This window comes from Protopterus annectens, chromosome 16.part0 (genome assembly GCF_019279795.1).
Source record: "Protopterus annectens isolate FY-2018-M chromosome 16.part0, PAN1.0, whole genome shotgun sequence".
Classification (NCBI taxonomy): Eukaryota; Metazoa; Chordata; order Ceratodontiformes; family Protopteridae; genus Protopterus; species Protopterus annectens.
In genome coordinates this window covers 861,820,513-861,842,498 of record NC_056750.1, presented here as the reverse complement: position 1 = coordinate 861,842,498, position 21,986 = coordinate 861,820,513, and the positions used below count along the sequence as shown (strand labels likewise).

The window sequence follows — 21,986 nt, the reverse complement described above, 5'->3', positions numbered from 1 at the left end:
TGACACCCAAGCTCTGAGAGTGGCTTGGATCCGAGCTGGTTGGATCCGAAATGTTCCAAGTAGCTGTCGGCGTCAAGGAAGCAGGTACAGTCTGCTCCGACCCCCTGACCAAAGCCAACCTTGGATCAGAGTACTCTGAATCCGAAGTTCGGATCGGAGAAGGAGAAATGGGTTGAAAGAAAGGAAGCCAGCTCCCCCACTAGAGGGAGGGGGGCTGGCAAGACCCCCTTCTGGATCAGTGTACGGATAAATCGCCTCTTCACCTTATCCAGATCCATATCTGACAAGGAGTGGGGGGGACCATGACGAAGTCACAGACTCCGATCTGGCTGGATGTCTCCCCGCCAGCTATGGGCAGAACCTCGGAGATCAGAACAGAGAGGAATCACGGATCCGTGGCGTCTTACTCGGAGAAACAAGGTCTGGGAACTCTTCCTCTTTTCCCTCATCTTTGACACTCTCCCCCTCTCTCTACCTCTCTTGTGCTACGCTACCACAGGCTTTGGTATAGGAGGTTGAGTCCAAGCCTGGGAGGGAGGAGAAGCCAGAGAAGAGAGGAGGGAGAGGCGGCCACAGCAGCTGCTGTGACCAAAGCCAGAGATGAGGAAACAGAGTCGGAAGGAGGAAGACCACCTTTGAAGGCCATCTTGGCCTTCCTTATCCCTTTAGGGCACAGGGGTTGAAGCCCACACAAATACTACAGTCCACACTCAGATGGGCCACGCCCAAGCACAACACGCAGAGTGTGGCCATCCGCTGGTGGTAACTTATGGCCACACTCTGTGCAGTGCTTGAAAACAAGCTTTTCAGCCATGCTCTATTTTAGAAAGCTAACCTTAATAAAAAGCAGGTTCTTTCTAAATAACACACACACACACACACCACATTCATCTACAGAAAACAATGAGGGAGTAGGGGAAAAGTACAGTTTTGTACCTACCATAAATGTTGATGTCCGATAGGTATGCATCTGCCGTCATCACATATGGGCTGTCCTGCCTCAGGCAGCCCTTCGGTCGGCCGGATTCCAAAGTCTGGGTCCGGCGTCGGCTGATGTCACACATTCCCCGACGTCAGAGCGCCTGGGGTATAAAAGCATCAGCAGACGCCATCTTCCTCAGTTTTTCTTGCCCCAGATGCCAGGTGCCCTCTAAGGAAGGCTAAATTTGGAGAGATGCATTTAAAAATCCAAACATGCACAGTAATATAAAAACAAATACACCATAATAGATCCCCCCAGCTAGATATAAGAGGGGAAGTACCCAAGAAATACCACAGAGGGGAAGGAGGGAGGGTAAACCTGACTGCAGATGCATACCTATCTGACATCTACATTTATGGTAGGTACAAAACTGTACTACGTCCTTCAAGGATGCATCTGCAGTCATCACATATGGGTAGAGTACCATAGCCAATCTGGGGGTGGAGGAACTAAGTAAAGGATGGTGTAGTTAAGATACCCTGCAGGACTGCCGTAGCAAAGCCTGCTCTGGATCTGGAATATAAAGGTAAATTGTAATGCTTGGCAAATGTATGCACGGAGCTCCATGTAGCAGCTTCTAAAATGTCCTTGGTAGCCTCCCCTCTTAGGAAGGCTGTGGTGGTGGCTGTGGCTCTCGTGGAATGAGGTCTAATGTTAGCTGGTACAGTCTTTCCATGAAAGGAGTAACAAAAGCGAATGCAATTTCCTATCCATTTTGAAAGTGCCTGTTTGGAAATTGCTTTTCCTTGTGCCCCAGCAGCATATGCTACAAACAGCTGGTCAGTCTTTCTGTAACTTTTAGTTCTGTCCAAGTAGTAACGTAACTGTCTGTGTATGTCCAGGGTGTGCAGAAGTTTCTCCCCTTTGTTTTGTGGATTTGGAAAGAAAGTAGGCAAGTGAATAGCTTGGTTTAATGAAACCCTGGATTCCACCTTTGGCATAAATGTGGGATTGGTTCTCAATGAAACTCTGTCCTGATGAAAAATAAAAAAATGGCTGCACTGCCATCAGGGCCTGTAACTCCGATACTCTTCTTGCTGAGGTTATGGCCAGAAGGAAGGCAGTCTTCCATGAAAGGTACTGTAGATCTGCAGATGCTGCTGGTTCAAATGGAGGCAGCGTTAGTTTTTCCAACATGAAGTTAAGGTCCCTAGCAGGTAGAGGTGGTTTCCTTGGAGGTTTGATGTTTTTGATTCCTTTTAGAAACTGTCTTAGGAGAGGATGAGAGAAGACAGGTGGATCAGTATTGTACTCTGCTGAAATCGCTGAAGCATGAATTTTAATGGAAGAATAAGACAGACCATTGTGGAACATTTCTGCCAAATATTCCAGGATATGTGCCATGCTCATTACTGTCGCATCTAGGCCCTTTGTGGTGTTCCAAATGAGAAATCTTTTCCATTTTGCTGAATATGCCTTTCTTGTGGAAGGGCGGCGAGCTTCCATGATAATATCCTTCACTCTCTGGGATAGCTTATCCTGAGGAGGAGTCAAGGTATTTTCCAGGCTGTTAGTTGCAATGTTTTCAGGTTGGAATGCAGAGTTTTGTAATTGTACTGTGTCAGTAGAAGTGGCCATAGAGGAAGAGGCCATGGTTTCGTACGTGACATGCTCTTTAGCAGTGGGTACCAGTGCTGTCTTGGCCAGTCCGGAGCTATCAGAATCACTTTTGGCTGCTCTGTCCTGATCTTCAGTAACACCTTGGTCATTAATGGAAGAGGTGGAAATGCATATACTGTTAGATTTCTCCAGCTGAAAGAGAGAGCGTCCACTTTCCACGCTTGTGGGTGGTATGTCCTTGAGCAGAATTTCTTCAGTTGATTGTGGGGGGAGGCAAATAGATCTATGTTCGGCCTCCCCCATGTTTGTGTTATTTGTAGAAAGATGTCTGGGTGCAGCATCCATTCGTGCGCATCCATGACATTTCTGCTTAAGCTGTCCGCCAGTATATTGTCTTTCCCTGGCACAAACTGTGCTTGCAGCTGTATATTGAGTTTCAAGGAAAGATCCCATAGATTCATTGCCAGTCTGCAAAGAGGGTAGGAATGGGTGCCTCCTTGCTTGTTTATGTACCACATAGCTTGGTGTTGTCTGTCCTTATTAGTAGGTGGCCTTGATGCAGAGAGAGTTTGAAGGCCTCGATTGCATGCATCACTGCTAGCATTTCTTTTTGATTTATGTGCATGCGTACCTCCTTTTGTGACCACTGTCCTTGAATACCTCTGCCCTCCATGTGTGCTCCCCAACCTAGGTCTGAAGCGTCCGTTGTAATAGTTTGGGTGGCTTTTGGCTTTGTGAAGGGCAACCCCCTGTTGGACTGGCTGGCCTGAGCCCACCACAGAAATTCCTTTTGAAGGCATGGAATGAGTGGGTTCAAAGCTTCTAAGCTGTGACTGTGCTGAGTCCATAAACTCCTTAGGTACCACTGTAGTTTTCTCACATGCAGCCTTGCTTGTGGGATCAAAAGAATGCAGGATGCCATGTAACCCAGGGCCTGCAGGATTTTCCTTGCAGTCAGCTGAGTTTGTCTTGTCAGATTCTTGAAGTAATCCGGTAGTTGTCTTTGTTTTTCTTCTGTGAGATAGGCCATTTGGGTAGTTGTGTCTAGATCCGCACCCAGAAAGGTTATTCTTTGGGATGGAACAAGTCTTGATTTGTGCATGTTGTTGACTGTATATCCCAAGGCCTGCAGAAGGTTGATGGCATAATTTAAGTCCTTTACCAAAGTTTGTTGGCTGTCCGCTTGTATAAGGCAGTCGTCCACATATGGGTATATTTGAATCACCTGAAGTCTGCAGTGTGCAATTACTGATGCCAGGCATTTCGTGAATACTCTGGGCGCAGTAGATAAGCCAAAGGGCAATGCTGAGAATTGATAATGCTCTGACCCTGCAAGAAATCTGAGGTGTCTTCTGCAACTTTGTCTGATAGGGACATGCAGGTATGCCTCCTTGAGGTCTAGAGTCACCAGCCAAGACCCCTTGCCCAGCATGGGAAGGAGTTGCTGTAGAGTCAGCATTTTGAATTTTGGCACAATGAGATAAGTATTCAGTGCGGACAAGTCGAGAATAGGTCTCCATTGATTTTCTTTTCTTGGAACAAGGAATAGTCTGGAATAAAATCCTTGGCCTTGTTCTGAAAGAGGAACTTTTTCTATAGCTTTCATTTGTATTAAGTTTGAGATTTGTTTCAAAGCCTCTGCCCTTTGATTTGGTGGCAGATCTGGCATGCCTTTTCTTTTTGGCAATGTGTGAAAATGGAACCTGTATCCGTTGTCTATTTGCAGTGTCCATTTGTCCCTTGTAATGCTGTGCCAATTTTTTGAGAATAAAGAAAGCTTTCCGCCTAAAGGTGCTTCTAATTGAGCCCTGGTTGGCGGAGTCAAAGCAAAGTCATTGAGTCTGTCCTTGTGCAGCAGTTGTAGGTCCTGCACTACCTGTCTGGTTTGGAGGCTGCCATTGATGGTCTCTGTAGGAGTCCCTAGCTTGCCCTCTACCTCTGGCATGCCTGTTCCTGCCTCTCTGAAATCTTTCTGTGTCCGGAAAGGACCAATTCTTGGTAGGCCAACTTCTGCTGAATCTTGGTGGTTGGACTTGAAAATCCTTAACTGTTTGTACAGATTTCGCCTTTTCCTCAAATTTCTTTAGGCCCTCTTGAGCAGTGGAACCAAATAATTTTTGCTTTTCCAGTGGAGCATCCAGAAACTTAGCTTTAACATGGTCTGGCAGAGATTGTTCCTTCAGCCAAGCATGCCTACGTATGACTACACCTGTCATTGCTGACCTACATGAAGCTTCCAATGCATCATAACCACACTGCAAGAAATGGTTGCTTACCTGCTGGGAGTTATGTACCAGATCCTGAAGGGATTTGCGATCAAGGGGTTCAGAAGAAGACAGTTTCTTATGCATTTCTTCTAACAAATACTCTTGGTACTGTATCATATGAAATTGACAATTTAATGCCCTCATAGAAAGAGTGGCAGAAGTATACACTTTTTTACCCCATCTCTCTAAAGCCCTGGACTCCTTTGCAGAGGGGAGTGGGTTCTTAGTAGTAGCAGCTGCAACCCCTTTAAGGCCCTGGGAAATAGTTTCAGGATCAGCAGAGTGGGCCTTGTAAAGAAAATTATGCGAGTCCGGGACCCTGTAATACCTATCGGGTTTAACAGGAGCCGGAGGCAGAGTGTCAGGGGTTATACTAGCCTCAGAGTACACATCATCAATGACATTTAAAACAGGAGGAATAGCCAAAGGTCTATGCTGAGGTAAATGTAGAAAGGTTCTTAATCTTTTCCTGGAATCAGAATATTCCTGGCCCTGCCATTTGAAATGCTCTCTCAGAGTGAAGGGTCTCCCCGAAGGATAGCTCTTCAGGAGGGGAGGCTGAGGGGATAGATTCCTCTGCATCCGAATCCTCGTAGGCCGAAAAAGCCTCCTCCTGGTAGTCCGAGTGATCAGAGCCATCAGAGGCCTCCTGTGAGGAGTGGGGATCGGGGGGGGGGGGTCAACCCGGGGCATTTTGTCCAGAGGGGGTTGAGAGCCCCTGTCCGGATGGGGCTGAGAGCCCCTGATCAAAGAGATAAGGTCCTCTGCCAAAGTTAGGATCTGAGAACTAGAAGTGGGTCCCTGAGGAATAACCCTGGGAGGCATAGCTTTTGTGTGTTTAGCAGCTTTAGCCCTGGTGAAAGCCTTTATGGACATGGATGCGGGAGGCCTGGCTACACCACGTGCTGGTGTAGCTTTGTCTAGTGGAATGGTGTCGGAAGCTTCCAAGACACCAGTTTCTGACGGAAATTCAATAACCGACTTGGCAGGGGCCTCCGGGGCCGAGGCTGTTGGTGGTACGGTTTCAGGGTTCGGAAGTACCAAGGACTCTGTATAAGCAGAGACCGAGACACTCGCGGCAGGCCTAGCCGTGGTTTCAGCCGAAACCGTGGCCCGCGTGTGTCGGTTCTTGTCTTTCCGTTTCTTAGCTAAATGTGAAGTCGGGGTCTCCGACGGCATTTTATATGAAAAACTAGCCCCAAAAAACTCCTCTGCGAACTCCGACCGACGTCTAAGAGTGCGTCGGTTGAAGGAAGCACAGGCTGAACAGGCCGAGACGTCGTGGTCTGGGCCTAAGCAGGGGAGGCAGTAAGAGTGGAAATCCTTATGAGGTATTTGTTTCCCACAAGTTAAACAATTATTAACTTTATCTGACATCGGCTGAGGCAAGAAAGAGTCCCCAACGGGGTACTTAGCCTTTGAAGTCTTCGGTTAGCTGAATTACAGGAGCTGGCCGACCGGCACTTGCGAACTGCTTCTGCTTCAGGCACCACGCGGCAAGAAAGACTGAGGAAGATGGCGTCGGCTGATGCTTTTATACCCCAGGCGCTCTGACGTCGGGGAATGTGCGACATCAGCCGACGCTGGACCCAGACTTTGGAATCCGGCCGACCGAATGGCTGCCTGAGGCAGGACAACCCATATGTGATGACTGCAGATGCATCCTTGAAGGACATCTACTAACTACAACCACAGAACAAACTACTTTAAGTACCTAACACTAACACTCTATGCACCAAGCGAGGGGAGGAGAAAGGGGACCTATACTAACAGAGGAATTTGAAAAAAAGATTTACTCACCAAGGTTTTAAACCCACTGACTAGTTGGAGCTCAGAAGACATGATGCTGAAGCAATTTGTGGCAAATGAGATCTGGGGATGGAAGGCAGTGGAGGTGTATTATTGGTAAGGGGAGGAGTTTGGAGCTCGGAGCTGATGCTAGTAAAAGTTGCCGGCTCGGATCCCACAGGCTGAAGACCAAATGAAGTAAACTACTTCAGAAGCAGTTTATAAAAACAGAGAATTGCAATATACCGACATATTTAAAATGTATTCAGACTTTTAATTTGATATGCACTATGCAGGCATAAAATCAAGCCATATACTTAAACACATAAGCAGATAACACTAAACAAACACTTTACAGTCTAGAGCTATAATCTGCTCTCCCTACCCTCACGGCTTTGGATAGAACATCGCAAACCAGAAGTTACTGAACAAAATAGTCAATGAAGCACAATCACTATATACAAAACAAATTTAACTCACATTTCTTTGACAAAAATGGCATCTGGGTTTGGGAAGATGTTACCCTCATTTCTGCCAAGTGCACTACCAGGGCAATAGAAATTGATTCGGAGGTAGGTGTAGTCTCCTTCTACCGACATACTGATGTTCTGTATAAAAAAAAAAAAAATAGTAAAAATGTGCAACAGACTGCGTCACCACAACAAACTGTACGTCAAAAGGAAATGCAGCTAGTCGGCTATGTCTGATGCCACATGGAATAAAAAAAGAAGTTATGTACTTACCATAACGTTCCATCTGTGTTGTCTGCTTCAGCCTTCAAACACATGGGTCTCAGTTCCGAGCTCAGAACCAACTTGACCGTCAGCAAGTTTAGGATTCCAAGCTACAGCTCCTCCCACCCTACCCATACAGTCTAGCTCCTCTCATATACCTCAGATCGCGTTTGCTGCCAATATTCTCAGAAGAAATACATGCTTATAAACAGAGCTTAAAGGAATGCTCAGGAGCTCAAAACAGGAAGAAAGGTTCCCAAAATTATAAATCAGGTCCTTCAGAGATACAGAAGGGGGAAGGAGATGGGGAAGGTTGATGACTAAAGCAGACAACACAAATGGAACGTTACGGTGAGTACATAACTTCTTTATCTGATTGTCTGTTCAGTATTCATCAAACCTGTGGGACAGAGTCCTCAGCTACACAGATGTGGGCGGTCTAATAGAAAGATGCTCCAGAACACTGCAGAGCTAAAAGCAGCCCTATTCCTGGACATGGTATCAAATTTGTAATGCAAAATAAAGGTGATAGAATCTGCCCATAAAGCAGCTGCACAAACATCTACTAAAACTCTAGACCAGAAGGCCTGGGACATGGATCTCATGGAATGAGCTCTGACTGGTCTAGGTAAAAGAAGATTGTTCATTGAATATACGAGTAATACAATCCCTTAACCATCGAGCAATTGTAGCTTTAACAGCTTTCCCCTTTTTTGGAATCTGAGAAAGAAAAACTAATTAGATTTCCTGAATGCTTTTGTCCTATACAGGTAGAAGCACAATTGTCTATGAACGTCCATAAAAGGTGCAGCATATATTCACCCTTATATTGGAAATTCGGAAAAAAACACAGAAATTAATGGATTGGTTAATGGTGTTTAATGACAACCTTTGGTAAAAAGGATAAGTATGTAAAGTAACATTGTCTTTGTGAAAAATAAGAGATACCAAGGTTTGGATGACAATGCTTGAAGCTCCGAAACCCTCTTGGCTGAAGTAATTGCTACCAACAAGGCTGTTTTTCAGGACAAGAATTTCAACTCTGCCTTAGCAGCAGGTTCAAAAAAAGGTAAAAGTCAGAGCATAAAGAACCAACGCAATATCCCACAAAGGCACAGGATCTTTGCTAGGAGGTCTAAGGAGGAACGTACCTAATGAGAAAGGCTTTGCAAAGTGTAGAAGAAGCTAAAAGATGTAGCATTCTCCCCAGAGTGAAAATTAGAAATGGCTGCTAACTGAACTTCAACAGTAGAGAAGTTGGCCCCCGAATGAAGAGACCAGCTAGGAAGTCCAACACTGCCGAAATGGGCACCATAAGCTAATCAATGTGAAGCTGCTGGGTCCAAACGGAAAACCTCTTCCACTTGCCTTTAGAAATTTTACTGGTAGAAAATCCACCTACAGATGCAGAATTCAGAGGCCACCCAAAAACATGGCAAGAAAAGAAGGAAGACAATGACCTTCATCTAATGTGTACATTAACTCAGACTGACCCTCATGTAACGTGTACATTCTTACTCAGACTGTTAGAAAGGAAGGAAGACAATGACCCTCATCTAATGTGTACATTAACTCAGACTGACCCTCATGTAATGTGTACATTCTTACTCAGACTGTTAGAAAGGAAGGAAGACAATGACCCTCATCTAATGTGTACATTAACTCAGACTGACCCTCATGTAACGTGTACATTCTTACTCAGACTGTTAGAAAGGAAGGAAGACAATGACCCTCATCTAATGTGTACATTCTTACTTGGACTGGCTCTTTGTCTAATGTGTACATTCTTACTTAGACTGGCTCTTCGTCTGACATGGGCATTAACTCGGTCTGTTGGTAAGACTGGCTCTTCGTCTGACATGCACATTAACTCTGACTCTGTTGGTAAGACTGGCTCTGACATGTACTTATCTCAGACAGTTGGATAAGACTGGCTCTTCATCTGACATGTACATTAACTGGGACTGTTGGTAAGACAGGCTCTTCATCTGACATGTACATTCTTACTCGGACTGTTGGGTAAAACTGGCTCATCTGCAGTGTAAATTCTTACTCTGTTGGTAAAACTGGCTCTTCGTCTGACATGTACATTAACTCGGACTGTTAAGTAAGACTGGCTCTTTGACATGTACATTAACTTGGACTGTTGGTAAGACTGGCTCTTTGACATGTACTTATCTCAGACTGTTGGTAAAAATTACAGTTGTGTACACTTGCCATAAATGTAGATGTTTGAGTGTATTCACTGTTGCAGTCATTACATTTGGATAATCAGCTGGCAGGTTGCCCTCAGTCGGCCTGATTAACAAAGCTTTAGGTCCTGCGTCGGTTGCTGTCCCTTCTTCCATGACATCAGGTCATCGGGGGTATAAAACATGCAGCTGACGCCATTACATCAGTTTTTCTTGCCCCAGATGTCACGTGCCCCCCAAATGGGAGCAAATAAAATTAAAACACAAAAAAATATACAATAAAAAGTAGATGGCCACAACGGGAGACTCCTTCCTGTCAATAAACAACAAAAATATGTAAACTCGATCTCCTGGACAAGAACTGGAATGGCAATTTACAAGATTCAACAACGAATAGAAAATAATTCCATATAAAGTACAGTTTTGTACCTACCATAAATGTAGATGTCCGATAGACATGCAACTGCAGTCATAACATGTGGGTTGTCCTGCCTCAGGCAGCCCTCGGTCGGCCGGATTCCAAAGTCTGGGTCCGACATCGGCTGATGTCGCATTTCTCTCTGACGTCAGAACGGCTGGAGTATATAAGCATCAGCCGACGCCATTTTCTTCAGTGTTTCTTGCCCCAGATGCCAGGTGCCCTCCAAGGAAGGCTGTAATCAAATTGGAAGACAAAAGCAGGATTCCAAACAAATACATGAGCAATAAAACAAATACACCATAACAGATATCCCCAGCTAAGAGTAAGGGGGATAGGAGTGGACCCTAGGCATAGAGGGGTATGGAGGGAGGGAAAACCCGACTGCAGTTGCATGTCTATCGGACATCTACATTTATGGTAGGTACAAAACTGTACTATGTCCTTCAAGAATGCAACTGCAGTCATAACATGTGGGTAGAATACCATAGCTTAGCTGGGGGAGGAGGTATGCTCTAGGAAAGAGATGGTGTGGCAATCAAACCCTGCAGGACTGCCGAAGCAAAGCCTGCTCTGGATCTGGAATAAAGGGAGATTGTAGTGTTTGGAGAATGTATGCACGGAGCTCCATGTAGCAGCTTCTAGAATGTCCTTTGTAGGCACCCCTCTTAAAAATGCTGTAGAGGTGGCTGTAGCTCTGGTGGAATGTGGTCTGACATAGGCTGGAACAGTCTTTCCATGAAAGGAATAACAGAATCTGATGCAATGTCCAATCCATTTTGAAATAGTCTGTTTTGAAATTGCTTTTCCTTGGACTGCAGGGGCGTAAGCTACAAAAAGCTGTTCAGACTTCCTACTGGCCTTGGTTCTGTCCAGGTAGTATCGAAGTTGTCTATGAATGTCCAAGGTATGCAAAAGTCTTTCCCCCTTATTCTCAGGATTGGGGAAGAAAGCAAGCAGATGAATGGCTTGATTTAGAGAAACCCTAGATACCACCTTTGGCATAAAAGTAGGGTTGGTCCTTAATGAAACCCTGTCTCTGTGGAAAATAATAAAGGGTGGTATTGCCATTAGGGCCTGTAGCTCCGAAACCCTTCTTGCTGAGGTAATTGCCAACAGGAAAGCTGTTTTCCATGAGAGAAATTGCAAGTCAACTGAAGCTGCTGGCTCAAAAGGAGGTAGAGTCAGTTTTTCTAAGACAAAATTGAGGTCCCAGGCTGGCACTGGGGCCTTTCTTGGTGGCTTAATGTTCTTGATTCCCCTGAGGAATTGTCTTAGCAAGGGGTGAGAGAAAACAGGAGGATCAGTGTTGTATCTAGCTGAAATAGCAGATGCATGTATCTTTATTGAAGAATATGAGAGGCCGCTCTGTAACATATCTGCCAAATATTCCAAGATAAGTGGGATGTTCAGTAATGATGCATCATGTCCTTTGCTGGTATTCCAATTGCTGAATCTTTTCCACTTTTCTAAGTAAACCTTTCTTGTGGATGGTCTTCGAGCCTCTGTTAGTATCCGCTGAACTTCCTTGGAGAGAGATAAGCTGAAGTTATTTATGGGATCTCCCAGGCTGTTAGCTGCAGTGTCTGAAGGTTTGGATGCAGTGTTTCGAAATTGTGTTGAGTCAAAAGTAGAGGCCACTGAGGGAGGGCCCACCTCCTGGTGTGACATATGCTCCGTAGTAGTGGGTACCAGTGTTGTCTTGGCCAATCCAGAGCTATTATGATTCCCTTGGGCTTCTCTGCTTTGATCTTTAGTAATACTGAGGTCATCAGTGGCAGAGGTGGGAATGCATAGATTGCTAGGGAGTTCCAGTTGAATGAAAGGGCATCTATTTTCCAAGCCTTTGGATGGTATGTCCTTGTGCAAAATTTTGGTAGAAGATGATTGAGGTGAGAGGCAAATAGGTCCACTTCTGGCTTGCCCCATGTCGAAGTGAGTTGTCTGAAAGCCTTCGGATGTAACCTCCACTCGTGTGGATCTGTGAAATTCCTGCTTAGGCTGTCCGCCAACACATTGTCTTTTCCTGGAACAAACTGGGATTGTAACTGGATGTTTAGACTCAGTGATTTCTCCCAAAGCTGCATTGTCAATCTGCAAAGGGGGTAAGAGTGGGTGCCCCCCTGCTTGTTTATGTACCACATCACAGTGGTGTTGTCTGTCCGTATCATTAAGTGGCCTTGCTGGAGTTGGTTTTGAAAAGCCTCGATAGCATGCATTACTGCCAGCATTTCCTTTTGGTTTATATGCAGATGTGTTTCCTTTGGAGACCATTGTCCTTGTATACACCTGCCTTCCATGTGCGCCCTCCATCCGAGGTCTGAGGCGTCTGTAGTCATGGTCTGTGTTATCTGTGGTTTTTTGAATGACATACCTGTGTTTTCCTGGCTCACGGAGGCCCACCATAGGAATTCCTTTTGTAGGCATGGAATGAGTGGTATGATGGTCTCCAAGTTGTTGCTGTGTTGAGACCAAATGCTTTTTAGGTACCATTGAAGCTTTCTCATGTGTAGTTTTGCTAATGGAACCAGTAGAATGCAGGATGCCATGTAACCCAGGGCCTGTAGGAATCTCCTTGCAGTCATCTGGGTGAGTTTTGCTAAACCTTTGAAGTATTGAGTTAACTTCTCTTGCTTGTCTTCTGTCATGTAAGCCATCTGAGAGGCTGTGTCTAGTTTGGCTCCTAAGAAGATTATTTGCTGGGATGGCTGCAGTCTTGACTTTTGGAAGTTGACTGTGTATCCCAGAGCTTGTAGTAATCATATGACATAATCCAGGTTTTTTGCCAACATCAATTTGTCATCCGCTTGTATGAGGCAGTCGTCCAGGTACGGGTAAATTTGTATACCCTGGAGCCTGCAATGAGCAATTACTGAAGCCAGGCATTTTGTAAACACTCTGGGCGCAGTAGATAAGCCAAATGGCAATGCTGAGAATTGATAATGCTCTGGCCCTGCAAGAAATCTGAGGTATCTTCTGCAGCTGTGTCTGATAGGGACATGCAGGTATGCCTCCTTGAGGTCCAGAGTAATCAGCCACGACTCCTTGCCCAGCATGGGAAGGAGTTGCTGTAGAGTCAGCATTTTGAACTTTGGTACTAAGAGAAAGGTGTTTAATGCGGACAAGTCCAGTATTGGTCTCCATTGAGATTCTTTTCTTGGAACAAGGAACAGTCTTGAGTAAAACCCCTGTTCTTGTTGTGGAACTCTTTCTATTGCTTTCATTCGAGTCAGCAGAGTGATTTGCTTGATAGCCTCTGCCCTTTGATGTTGTGGTAGATTTGGCATGCCTTGTTTTTTTGGTAAGGTATGAAAATGAAACCTGTACCCTCTGTCTATAATGTCCAAAATCCATTTGTCCTTTGTCAGTCTGTGCCAGTTTTCTGCAAACTTAGATAATTTCCCGCCCAAGGGAGCTTCTAGTTGTTCCCTGGTAGGCGGTAGTAGAGGAAAGTCATTGAGTTTGTGGTTGTTGGGCAGGTGAAACCCCTGCGTCACTTCTTTGGTTTCCTGGCTGCCATTGTCGTCCCCTGTAAGGGCCTCTGTATTGGCCTCTTCCTCGGCCACGTCTGTTCTTACCCCTTTGAAATTTTTCTGGATTAGGAAAGGACCAGTTTTTTTGAAGGCCAATTCCTACTGAATCTGGGAGGTTGAACCGGGAGGAAATCCTTCACAGTTTGAACTGATTTTGCTTTTTCTTCGATGGTCTTTAACACATCCTTAGCATTTGCACCAAAAAGCTTGTTCTTTTCCAAAGGTGCATCCAGGAGTTTTGCTTTTACATGATCTGGTAGAGGCTGATCTTTTAACCAAGCATGTCTACGCATCACTGCCCCTGTCATAGCTGCCCTACATGAAGCTTCCAGTGCATCATATCCACACTGCAGGAAGTGATTGCTTACTTGCTGAGTGTTATGTACAGCTTCCTGCAAAGTCTTCCTGTCTAAAGGATCAGGAGAAGCTAATGTTTTTTGTAAATCTTCTAAGAGACAATCCTGATATTGGAACATATGAAAAAGGCAATTTAAAGCTCTCATAGATAAGGTAGTGGATGTGTAAACCTTTTTACCCCATCTCTCTAATGACCTTGCTTCCCTGTTGGAGGGCAAAGGATTTTTTGAGGTGGAGGCTGAAACTCTTAGGCCCCTGTGAAATACTTTCCAAATCAGCAGTATGGGCCCTGAATAAATGGGAATGAGTTTCTGGGACCCTGTAATACCTGTCTGGCTTGGCTGGAGCAGGAGGAAGAGAATCAGGGGTAGCACTTAGAATCAGAATACAAATCATCCAGAACATCAAGTACAGGAGGAATAGCCAAGGGCCTGTGCTGAGGCTTCTTAAGGAAAGTCCTAAGGCGTTTCCTAGAATCAGAATATTCCTGACCCTGCCACTTGAAATGTTCCCTCATGGTGTGCAGAACTTCCCCAAAAGAAATATCCTCAGGAGGGGAGGCCGAAGGTATGGAATCTTCTGCATCCGAGTCCTCATAGGTCTGGAAGAGCTCTTCCTGGCTATCAGAGTGGACAGAGCCCTCAGAGTCTTCATCTGAAGGAGAAGGGTCAGAGGGTTCAACCCGGGGCCTTTATCAGGAGGAGGCTGGGATGCTCTCTCAGGATGGGCCTGTGAACCTCTAATCATGGAAATTAAATCAGCAGCCATGGACATAATTTGTGTCTCCGGAGTCGGCTGAGGTAAGGATTTGGAAGTAATATGCTTAGTTTTGCTGGCTGCCTTAGCCCTAGTGTAGGCCTTAATAGACATGGCCATAGGAGGCCTGGCAGCTCCACGTGCAGGAGTGACCTTGTCTACAGCAATGGTCTTGGGCATTTCCTCGGTTTCGGTATCTGGAGGAAAGTCTATAACTGGCGGAGTAATGTCTGGAATCGGAGTCGTCGGTAATGCGGCGTCTTCGGTTCGGAGCGGTGGAGAGACCGTCTCAGAGGGAACTGGAGCACTCGCGCTAGGTTTTGGCGTGGAGTCGGTGGTAGACGGGGGCCGAGGATGTCGGTCCCGGTCTTTTCGCTTTTTGGGAGTTTGCGATGTCGGAAGATCCGACGGCATGGTGTAAGCAAATTTATCGCCGAAAAAATCTTCAGCGAACTCCGCCCGGCGCCTGAGAGTGCGCTTGTTGAAGCGAGCACAGGCTACACAGGCCGAGACGTCGTGGTCTGGGCCCAGGCAAGGGAGGCAGTAAGAGTGGAAATCCTTATGAGGTATTTGTTTACCACAAACAAGACAATTGTTAACTTTTTCAGTAATTTCTGACATCGGCTGAGGCAAGAAAAGGTCCCCAACGGGGTACTTAGCTTTTGATGACTTCGTATCGAGAATACAGGAGCTGACCGACCGGCACTTGCGAACTGCTTCTGCTTCGGGCACCGTGCGGCAAGAAAGACTGAAGAAAATGGCGTCGGCTGATGCTTATATACTCCAGCCGCTCTGACGGAGAGAAATGCGACATCAGCCGACGTCGGACCCAGACTTTGGAATCCGGCCGACCGAGGGCTGCCTGAGGCAGGACAACCCACATGTTATGACTGCAGTTGCATTCTTGAAGGACATCACTGTATTGTAAAATAAAGCTTCTTTTTATTCGAATACAGAGTAAGCGCTTTCACCATCAGGCTTCTTCAGACTACTATGCTTACACAAATCATTGGCTTTATATAATATAAGTTAATAAAAACAATCGACATCTGTGTTCCCTATTAACTTTTAAAGTAACGGAACACAGAAAATAGCTTAGTAAAAAACAAGCATTTCCAAATAAATTAAACTTAGTCTCATTCATCATAAAAATAATACATGATGGTTTTACACGAAGACATTAATTAAATGCTTCCTTATGTATCTTTATAGTGCGACTACCATCTGTTTATGTTCTAACTCTATAAAAAATCTTTGATATATCCTATAGCTCACTAAAATGTCTTAAAACAGTGACACAGAAAATAACTTGATAAACAGGAATATACATAGAAATCTAAATGCATTAGTTAATTAAGCAACTAAATACTATCTTTGACTCCATAAATATACACAAAAATTTGATTTTAAACTAATTGATTAACATTTTGGGTAAACAGTTACAGAAACAATTCAAACGGATATACCCTCGTCAAACCTAATTAAGTCTGACGGTAGAGTACTAACCCCATATGTCTATACCGCTAACTTCATGTGTTCTAACTATCAAGCACTTCAACTATAAAAGCCTTAAACCTTAGAAATAACAATAAGAACGCTATATAAATGGAACGAAAGAAAAAGTGTTCCAAGGTAGTTATCAGTACGAAGGAAATGTAATACGATGCCTATTAGGTTCGGGTAATCTTCTTTTCCTCAATATTGGCTTTAGATTCACTTAATCATTCAGTCCAGGATACTGATCAGCTCTACAACGTATAAATCCATCGTAATTCACATGGAGTAAAACTATCCATTTCTCCACGCCTAATATTTGGTCTAATAGCTTGCATGACACGAAAACTAAATGTATGTGTACTACCCATGCTGTTACTGTGCTTCGCCAATGCACTGATGTCTGAACCTGTATGTATTTGGTAGAGATGCTCTCTAATACATTCTCTAAATTGTCTACAAGTTTTTCCAATGTAAAAAACTGGACAGAGTTGACATGTCGCAAGATATACCACATTGGTACTTTTACAATTTGTTCTTGTACAAAAAGAAAACTCTGCCTGTCACAGGATGTTTAAAAGTGACATTCTTATCTATAAACTTACACTGGTTGCATTGCTCACATGGGATAGTATTGTAAACTTCAGTATTAGATCTAGAATCACTTGAATTCGAAGGATGACGTCAAAGTAATTGCTTGAGATTCCTTTTATTCTTATATGAAAACATAGGTCTATCATTTGTCAGCATAAGATTTTTCTAGTACTAGGTCTTCTCGCCTCCAAGATGACATACATCACAGGTTTGCTGAGGGATGCTAAGTGTGAATTTAAGTGATCAGCCAAGCTGCAAGGTTCAATGCTGGAAGCGGACTATGCAAAATTTGGTTCTCTTGCTGAGACAGCAAGGAAGGTGTCTGAGGCAGGTGCCATGGAGATATTTGTGACACTGTGCAGGAGTGGGTACCAGTGTTGGCATGGCCAGTCTGCAGCAATCATTGTCCTGTTCGGCTTTTAGCAGAACTTTGGAGAGCAGAGGCAGAGGGGGAAGGCATAGACTGATAGGTTTTTCCAGATGAAGGACAGAGCATCCAATTTCCAGGCATTTTTGTGGGGAGTCCTTGTGCAAAATTTGTCCAACTGGTAGTTCTGGGGGGAGGCAAATAGATCTATGTCTGGGCTCCCCCATTTGCTTTTCAACATGTTGAAAATTCGTGGTTCCAGTTTCCACTCGTGTAGGTCCATGAGAGTTCTGCTTAGTTCGTCTGCCAGTGTATTCAAATTTCCTGGCAGGAATTGAGCTTGTAGGTGCACTTGGTAGCTCATGGCCATGTTCCACAATGCCATGGTTAGTCTGCAGAGGGGGTAGGAATGTGTACCCCCCCTGCTTATGTACCACAAATCTGTGGTGTTGTCCGTCGGAAGAATGTAGTCTTTGAAAGCTGTCGGAGCATTCTGTACAGCTAACATTTCTTTTTGACTGACATGTAGGTGCACTGGATTTGGGTTCCATTTGCCCTGAATACACTTCCCTGCCAGGTGAGCCCCCCCATGCATAGTCTGATGTACCAATAATTAGGGTTTGGGCGGCAGGGGGTATTGTGAATGGCAGTCCCTTGTTTTGGTGGCAGGCCTCTGCCCACCATAGGAACTCCAGGCGTAGGCAAGGTATGACAGGAATCATTGTTTCCAAGCTGTGACAATGTTGACTCCACAGACATTTTAAGTACCACTGTAGTTTCCTCATATGCAGTCTTGCATATGGAATTAGAAGAATGCAGGAGGCCATGAACCCAAACGCTTGCAGTATTTGTCTTGCAGATAGCAGGGTTTTTGTGGCCACATGTTTGAAGTAAGTTACCAAATGAATTTGCTTCTCTGGCGTGAGGAAAGCCATCTGGGGCAGCTGTATTCAAGCTTGCACCCAGGAACGTAATCTGTTTAGAGGGTACCAGTTGTGATTTCTTTTTGTTTATGGTGTACCCCAGACAAGTTAGAACCTTTTTTACAAATGCCAGATTTAGAAGTATGGCCTGGTTTTCTGCCTGAATTAGACAATCATCCAGGTATGGATATATCTGAATATTTCTTTGCCTGCAAACTGCAATTACTGGAGCCAGGCACTTTGTGAATATCCTGGGCACAGTAGACAAGCCAAAGGGCAGTGCAGAGAATTAATAATGCAAGTAGCCTGCTTTCAAGCGTAGGTATCTTCTGCAAAATTCCCTGATTGGGATGTGCAGGTATGCTTCTTTTAAATCTAGAGTTGGCAACCAGGCATCTTTGCCTAGCATAGGAAGTAACTGGTGAAGAGTCAGCATCTTGAATTTTGGAATGTCCAGAAAGGTGTTTAAAGAAGACAGGCCCAGAATTGGACGCCATGATTTGCCTTTTCTGGGTACCAGGAAAAGCCTGGAATAGAAACCTTGTCCCTTTTCCTCTTCTGGTACCGGTTGAATAGCCCCCATGTTTAAGAGGGAAAGTACTTGTTTTTGAGCCTCTACCCACTGATATGGGGGCAGGTCTGGCCACCCGTTTGGTGTTGGCAACGTGTGAGAATTAAATCTGTATCCCTGGGACACTATTTAAAACCCATTTGTCCTGGGTTATGAATTCCCAGTTTTTTGCACGAAGAGCAATCTTTCCCCCCAAAAGGGCAGCTAAAAGGTAAGTGCTTGGTAATTTTAAAGTAAAGTCATTGAGACTGTTTATCATAGGGGGGTGTCATTTCCAGATTTGGAAGTGGATGCCCCCCATTGCTTAGTTCTGAGAGTCCCCTGGGACTGAAACCTGGTGCTTTTGGGTGTGTCTGGGGTTTGGCTTGAGAGGATCTGGAAGGAGCTGGAAAGGACCAATTCTTAGTAGGCCAGTGCCTACTAAATCTTGGAGGTTGCACTTGTAAGAAATCTTTTACAGTTTGCATAGCTTTATCTTCCATCTTTTTCAGAACTTCTTCAGCCTTATTGCCAAACAGGTGGTCCTGCTGTAAAGGAGCATCCAAAAGTTTTGCTTTAACATGATCAGGTAGAGATTGCTTCTTAAGCCAAGCATGCCTTCTAAGCACAGACCCAGTAACAGCAGTCCTGCAAGAGGCCTCTAAAGAATCAAAAATCACATTGCAAAGTATGTTATCCATCTTGTTCAGCAGAATGCAATAAATCCTGTAAATCTTTATTTTCCACACAGTCAGAAATCATCATTTTCTGTTTAAGCAGTCCAATAATATGCTGTTGATATTTTAACATACGAAATTGGCAGTTTAAAGCCCTGACTGCCAAGGTTGCAGAAGTATAAACCTTTTTACCCCATCTACCCAGCACCCTGGAGTCTCTATCAGAAGGGGTAGGATTTTTAGTAGTAGAAGCCTTAATGCCCTTGGGCCCCTGAGAAATTGTTTCTGGATCTGCAACAGGATTTTTGAAAAGGAACTTGTGGAACTCAGAAACCCTGTACTACCTGTCAGTAGTACTAGGAGCCGAAGGCAGGGAATCAGGGGCCATACTGGATTCCAAAAACACAACAATGTCTAGTACAGAAGGTATACCCAAAGGCCTATGCTGAGGTAGAAAGATATCCTAAGCCTCTTTTTTGAATCAGAAAATTCTTGACATTCCCAGTGGAAATACTCCCTTAAGGCATGTAAAGTTTCCCCAAAAGAAAAGTCCTCGGGGGGGGGGGGGCAGAGGGAATGGAATCCTCTGCATCAGAATCCTCATAAGTAGGTATGGACAAATCCAGGTCATTAGAAGAAACAGAGTCCTGATCAGAAGATTCATAGTCCAGCTCAGCCCTAGGCCTCTTACAAGGGGGTGGGGGGGGGGTTGACTACCCCTTACTAGAATTAGATCTTCAGCCATTTTTATCATTTGTCTTTTTAGGCTTAGTGGCCTGAACATATGGCCTGGGCGTCTTTTTTTGAGAGAGAGAGAGAGAGAGAGAGAGAGAGAGAGTTAGGCCTTAGTATATAAGGTGGAGTCGGTTTAATATGCAAGTCTGTAGGGCCTGAATACTCCCTCAAAAGCCGGTGCCTGCACAGCGGCTCCAGACCCATCCAAAGTAGAGACATTCGGGGGTTCCATAGGTGAAGCATCTCGCAGCATACCGGACTCTGAATGGGTCTCAGTAGAGGCCTGAGAGTCAGATGTAGTAGGTATCAGGGGCTGCGAAAGCACCTCACTGAGTACCAGCGAACTGGTGACTGGCTTAGAAGCGTCGTTGGCAGTTTTGGACCTCTATTACCTCTATCTTTTTTTTCAGAATCCCGGTAGTCGGATAGCTAACCAATGTCATTTCTGGACAATTAAACCGTGAACCGAAATATTTAGAGGCAAAAATGTACTGACGATGGATAGTCCGCGGATTAAATGAAGCACAAAACCGACAGCAAAGTACATCGTGGTCAGAGCCTAGGCAAGGAAAACAGCACAAATGAAAATCTTTATGAGGTATTTGCTTTCCACAAGCAATGCAATTAACTTTTACTGACATCGGTAAGGAGCAAGAAAAAGTTTCCCCAACAGGGTACTTCGATTTAAGTTGAAGACTTCAGTTCTGAAACTCGAAAACTAAAATTTCAGGAGTCGGCCGACCAGCACTTGCAAACTGCTTCTGCTTTGGGCACCGCACGGCAAGAAAGACTGATGTAATGGGGTCGGCTGCAAGTTTTATACCCCTGACGACCTGATGTCATGGAAGAAGGGACAGCAACTGACGCAGGACCCAAGACTTTGTTAATCAGGACGACTGAGGGCAACCTGCCAGCAGATTACCCAAATGTAATGGCTGCAACAGTGAAACAGGAAGAACATCTGGCTCTTCATCTGACATGTACATTAACTCGGACTGTTGGTAAGACTGGCTCTTTGATATGAACTTATCCCAGACTGTTGGCAAGACTGGCTCTGACATGTCTTTATCTCAGACTGTTGGTAAAACTGGCTCTTCATCGGACATGTACATTAACTCTGACTCTGTTGGTAAGACTGGCTCTTCGTCTGATGTGTACATTCTTACTCGTACTGTTGGCAAGACTGGCTCTTCCTTTACAGTACACCGATACAGACTGCTTCTGTAAGGTGTCCATTTATACCAACAAGTTTACTGCACTACAGAATTTCAGTGTAATCAGACACTCTTTCTGTACTCTTATGAAAATGGGCTCTGCCCTAAATAGATAATCCAGTTAAGAAAATAACAGAATAAATAAACCTGCAAATTGATTCAACTTAGGACAAGTTACTGGAATCAGGAATTACTTTTGAGGAGAAATACAGGCTGCTCCAAAAGAGCACCTGATCTTGCTGAAAGACCAGATCATCATCACCACCACCACCATCATCATCGAGTGCCCTATACATCTGGGTTAAGTTCTAAAATTTTGAGAGCACAGTAGATGTATATCAGGAAAACATCTTCCAATACACACACCTTAATGGTGCTGAGCGACCAGATATGAAAGGCAGAAGATAAATCCTTATCCAAGTTCATACCTTTAAACAGGAGGGGAAAAAAAACCCTCATTCTAACACTTAGCAGTCAAGAAGGTGCTACATTCCTGATTGCTAGCAAGCTGGACAACTGTCCAGAGCTGAACAATACAAACATTAAAAATGAGAAAATCTTTTTTCAATGAACAAAAGCAGCTTCTTGAAAGATTTAATCAACTGATTTTTTTTTTTCACCACACTTAAAGTGCTCAATTACAGCACTGAATACTGCAAACTTAGTGTCGTAATTAATTCACAGTTGAAAAGTGCTGTGTGGGGGTCTGCCTTCTAATCACTATTGATGTGATAGCCAATATCAGCTTGAATCAGATAAAGCAGCTCATAAGAGATGTGTTGCAGGCAAGGAGTTAAGGGTCCCAATCTTTTCTTCAACAGGTCAAGATAAGCAGAAAAAATACA

General features: G+C 44.5%; 1 protein-coding gene across 1 annotated transcript in view; it reads right to left on the bottom strand.

The window, feature by feature from the left end:
• The window catches only part of SUPT16H (SPT16 homolog, facilitates chromatin remodeling subunit), a 3,088,153-nt gene that overhangs the window by 1,068,903 nt on the left and 1,997,264 nt on the right, over positions 1-21,986 (bottom strand). Inside the window, exon 14 of the mRNA XM_044058195.1 lies at positions 7,078-7,205. Coding sequence (XP_043914130.1) covers positions 7,078-7,205 — 128 coding nt within the window. The remainder of the gene's footprint in view (positions 1-7,077; positions 7,206-21,986) is intronic.